At 35.0% G+C, this 5,350-nt stretch overlaps 1 protein-coding gene across 1 annotated transcript in view; it reads right to left on the bottom strand.

The window, feature by feature from the left end:
* Positions 1-3,442: 3,442 nt before the first annotated feature.
* Positions 3,443-5,350, bottom strand: part of LOC104413556 (receptor-type tyrosine-protein phosphatase delta-like) — a gene marked incomplete at both ends in the record, with an annotated part of 24,848 nt that continues 22,940 nt past the window's right edge. Inside the window, one exon of the mRNA XM_010024585.1 lies at positions 3,443-3,560. Coding sequence (XP_010022887.1) covers positions 3,443-3,560 — 118 coding nt within the window. The remainder of the gene's footprint in view (positions 3,561-5,350) is intronic.

Below are 5,350 nucleotides of genomic sequence, written 5' to 3'. Positions count from 1 at the left end.
CATGATAACACAGTCTTCCACAAAGACTAATTATTTCCATCCACATTCAAAGCCTTCCCACGTGAATGTAACTGATGCACTGTGAGCTCTGGCTCCGGTATTTAAACACTTCAGTGGATTTTATTACTTATCTTCAGTTCTCAGGCACCCAGGAAATCAGTCAGAAGTTCTGACTACCATTCCATAATGAATTAGAAATAAGGAATGAGGAATGGCATGCCATGAAAAAAAAATCTTCATTTAATAAGCTCTTTCCTCATTATATCTGTCATAAGTTGTGTCGTTGCTTCTAATAGCATAAGAATTATACTAGTTTTTATATAAATTTTCCAAATAACCTTCATTTTAAATGTCTGGTTCACCTGCAAGTATTATTCTTAGGATTCCTAGGAATTTTGTACGGTTTTCCTACGCTTTCTGCTGTGTAAAGACTATCTCTTGGACTAGTTTGGACTTTTTCTCATTGATTATTACAAGCCTTTATGGAGCAAAGAAAAGGCTGTGAAGGCCTTTTGCAGTCCATATTTTTCTCTGTATTATGACTGAAACCAATGGAGCATACAAAAAAGAAGATAAGTCCATACAAATAGAATAATAACTTCTATTTTTGTGATAAATTGCTTTTTTTCCTAGTGGCAGACCTCACAGAACTGTTTTTTAACCTTCATGGTAACTAGAAAGAAAGAAATTACTACTTGCTTTTGATCAGAACAGGGGAACTAATAAAGCTTACTTATCCAAAGAAATACCCTGTCATTAAAACGGCAAAAAACAACTTTTCGCTTTAGTATGGAGCCTATCCAATTTTGCAAAGGGTATGAATTTCCTTTTTGCTAACAAGCAACTACTGACGGAGAAAGAAATGTGTTTTTCTCTCTCTTTTTATTTCCAGAAAGCTTTCAGTTTACATTTTCTTTTAGTATTATCACTTGTGAATATCACAGTCTTGTGGGACAAAAGGCAGGATTCTGCTACAAAAAGTAGCACCATGGAATAATGAAATTAGAAACTTCCTAGAAACTTCTTATGATAAAGGCCATGAGCCTAAATGAAGTGAAACTGCCCATGAAAAAAAATATATTCTCTGATCTGTCAAAATCCACCTCTGTTAGTACACAACAAGATGCCCCTCACACAATCCTTTGCAACGGTCATTAATTCAAACAGCTATAACTGCATGCCATTACTAGTAGAAGCTCATGCAAGCTGCCTTTTCCAAATTACCTGAAGTAATTTGTTTCTGTTAGCTGCCCTACAGTATACCACTGACTTAATGCAAATTTTCTTCTCAGCTGAAATCTGTATTTCAAGGGCGCTGCCTAGCACAGGGGGTAAATTTCAAATAATGGACAAGCTGTTGTGGTATGAGATTCTTCAATTACTATGACCCAGAAATTAGGTATAATTAAAATCTCCATAAAAATTTTATGGTATCACTGAGAAGGAAGTCTTCATTTATATCAGGGTCTTGTTAACAACTTCTGCCCCAAATGGCACAAAATCTTCAAATACTTTTCTTCCATCTGATTTCACAAAGTAGGAAAGGAAACTGAATATAAGATAAAACCACACTCTGGAGTGAAAATATTAACAGTATTCAGTTATTTCACTAATAACTACAGTTACCACACTATAGGCTTACTTACATTTGGTGAATCTTTCCTGTCCAAAAATGTAAATGATGCTTTTATATCAGTAACTGGACACAGCTGAATAGTTACTTATCATCTGAATAACTTCTGAATAGTAAGCTTCTCCAGTAAACATTTAGACCTTTATTCTCTTTTGATATCTCTTACGGATATAATCTCACTCATTCTAATACAGCTGTACCCAACTTAAACCTTTAAAAATTAGACTAGAAAGTCAGACCCTTCATTTGCTTTATTGTAGTATTTGAATAGCAACTTTTTAGAAAAGGAAAAAAAAACCTCCAAGCCACAAGATACCACAAATGGAAACTCAGAGAATAGGAGGGTCTACAAGCCCCTGATATTTATGCATCATTCCTTCATCTGCCCAACATATTCTCACAGAAAGACAGTGAGCTGGCAACTCTTGGTACTGACTATATTTATTATCTCCTTTTTTAAACACCTGCATATGACTCTTCCTTACAAAAAAGAACTAAACCACAGCAAGCTGTAACAGAAAGTGAAGAGGTGTTCATACAACCTGGAATGTACAAAGGATCAAAATTGTAACTAGCTGTTATCCTAGAGACCACCAACAAACATTATTTGTGTACAGATTAAGCAAATAGCAAGAACAGTGTAATATGTATTACATTTTACAGGCATGCCTATGATTCTCAATGGCTCTTCAGTCGGTCAGGGTTTTAAGGGATTTGTTTATCTTTCTACAGCAGAAGCATCAGAGCTCTTGGAAGAGTGAAACATGAATATTCACTAAGAACTAAATGCACAGAAGCTCAAGTTTTGCAAGCAGGTTTGCATGACTTATGTTTATATCTAGAAACTAATCAAATCATAATCTATATAATTGTTGTTTACTTAAATTGGAAACTGAACTTTAAAAAGAGTAATGGATCAAGCGCCTTTTTTCTTAAGTTCAAACATAAATGAGAAGTATATATCACTCTTTATTTCTTTTTCCCCAGGCCATAAGAATTCAGGAAAGATAAGAAGTTGGAGGGTAAATTCAGCATCAGTCAAGAGTAATGAATAAAAGGTATTATAAAACCTGAAATGAAACCATACGATGTATCTAGCCACCAAGACAGATTCTTCCAAAGAAGCTGATGAGTCAAAGATAAAGGTGTTTCTGATATTTGTACAAGATGTGCTTTACATTCAGGGATTGTTCTAAAAATTGAGTCAATTAGTTTATGAATACATATGCCTTTGAGACTTTATACGTATATTAACATAAACAATATACTGTTATTAGGAGAGCTTGTAATCGTGCTACAAAGATTTCCATGTGATTGTAATGGACTACCCTTAATGGCTACACTATAAAACCCAGCAAATGAACACCTACAGACAATGAACACCCGTAGGTGAACACCGCACCACCATTTGGTTAAGCTGGCCAGAGTGAACCATTGAAATTTTTTAAAAACAGCAGAATTACTGTTCTCACAAAGATCAGGAAAGCCCTTCACTAATTTTTCAAATATCATTCTCAGTTCTGAATTCCTACTTTTTCTTCTCCAAGAAGACACCAATCATAACACAAGAGCTACTAGAAAGTATGAAGTTAAGTATTACATTTTGGTTAAATCTTTATGAGAAAGGGACAAAGGGGGACACTGGTTCTGTTTTTATCTAAATAAATGAAGGGCCAAATACTGAAACAAAACCCCCTATGTCCTACAAACACTTTTTACTGAACAGAAGACTTCCAAATAGTAGAAGAAAAACACTACCACAAAAAGTCAGAGGATTTATTCATAGATTAACGGATATGTGAGTATTACCTGCACCAGTAGTAGATATGAGTTTGGGCTTGCTGCGTGCTCCATCACCTTTTGTTGTATAGGCTGTCACAGTGAAGGAGTATGTCGTTTCAGGCTGAAGCCCAGAAATTATCATTTCCTAAGATGGAATAAAACAAGAACATGTTATTAAAAGTAGGTTGTTTTCCAGGAAAGCATGGAATCCTACACACAACCCCTGTTCATTACATGTAGTGAACATGTTTTTGTGCTACTGGTAATGATAGCAAGCATTTGAGATCACCAACAGACAGTTCTTTGTGAAATATTTAATAACGCAAAATGTTTCACTCACTTAAGCAATAAAAGACAGCACACTTCGAAATAGCATGCCTCAGGTAGTTTAAAGCATAAGGCCAATGGCTTCTTGGTGTGAACAATGAATAAAGCCTTCTGAAATACCTTGCCTGAGCAATACTACTGATACTGTGAAACTCATATGTAAAATGAGAAACTCCATTTAACTTAGTAATTTACAGGACACCACTGATATATCTACCAAATGCCTAGTAAGAATAATGTTGAATTTATATCCACACTTTGTAAGTCATGATAGTTTAGCTGAACAAAAAAGCCTTGTTTCTTTCATAATACTTTCTCTGCAATCTGTGCAACTGGTTGGATTGTGCATTTGTGTATCTCAAAGGACTTTGGAAATAACTCACTCTTCAGGTCTAAAAAAACACCTAAAACACCATTTAAAAACACGTCAGAGAATAAATCTGATGGCCCTTAAACAAATGACAGCAGCCACAAACACATAGGTCTTCAGCTCGAACAGCAGCAAGACCAAACTACAAGCATTAAAGCAATGATGGGAATCTTTTTACACATGTGCATACACACACAAGTATACACACACAGAAGATGGTGAAGGGCCAGCCACCAGAAATAAACTAAACTTATGTTATGCTGTAAAGGCAGACAGAGGAATTTAAGCCTTGACATGCACAATATAAATATATTTTATATGCAAATACAAAAGGACAATATTTGGAGGCAAGCGACTGGCCTAACATTCCCAACTCATCAGCTTCTTGTCTGTAACCACTGAACTATTCCTTTGCATGTTTATGTGACTGAATGAACCCACAGTAAATTTCACTGCTGCCAGAGATACGGTATATTTACGTGCCTAGAATAAATAGCATATGTGCAATCACACACCCCTCAGAGGCAACAACCATAAAAGTTAATATAAAAATTATCGGTCAGACTATCCAGAATAAATGGATTTTTCAATATAGTAGGTATGAGTTTAGTACAGATGTGATTAGAATTTGGCATTGTATTCACAGTCAGTTATTAGCAATATTGAAATAACAAGGTAATAATCAGAACGAGTGGGCAAAATAGATCAAATAAAATAACCCATTCAAAAAAACCTACAGAAAAATACCTTACATAGACTTTAGCTCAGAACTGAATGGACCCTAAGAACCTTAAATCCATCCTTTTAAGAAGTGATGAAGAACTAACCTCATCTAAAACAACGGATACTTCATGGTATAAGAAATATGACTGCATGTAGCACTGTTGTTTAAAAGTGCTATCTGGCTACAGCAAACACTGCTACTGAGGCATAACACTGGAGGGCATTTGGATTTCCAGATAGTATAAAAAAATGCATTTATCAAACTACCAAAAAAGAAAGGACAACTGATTTCAAATTTCAATTACACAAAAAAATTAACCCTAAAATGAATACAGAAAAATCTGACTACAACTACGCAACTCTGAATCAGTTTTATTTTTCTAACACCTTCTTGTAAAGAGGAAATTGTGAAGCAAAGTTAGTGACAGTCATCAAAAAGGAGAAAACACAAGCAAGTTCTGTACATTTTGGTATCATGCTAAACCCCAGAATAAGCAAGCAATAATAGTAAACAA

This window comes from Nestor notabilis, unplaced genomic scaffold (genome assembly GCF_000696875.1).
Source record: "Nestor notabilis isolate BGI_N333 unplaced genomic scaffold, ASM69687v1 scaffold26321, whole genome shotgun sequence".
In the NCBI taxonomy this organism is placed as follows: Eukaryota; Metazoa; Chordata; class Aves; order Psittaciformes; family Psittacidae; genus Nestor; species Nestor notabilis.
This window is presented reverse-complemented; position numbering and strand designations above follow the sequence as displayed.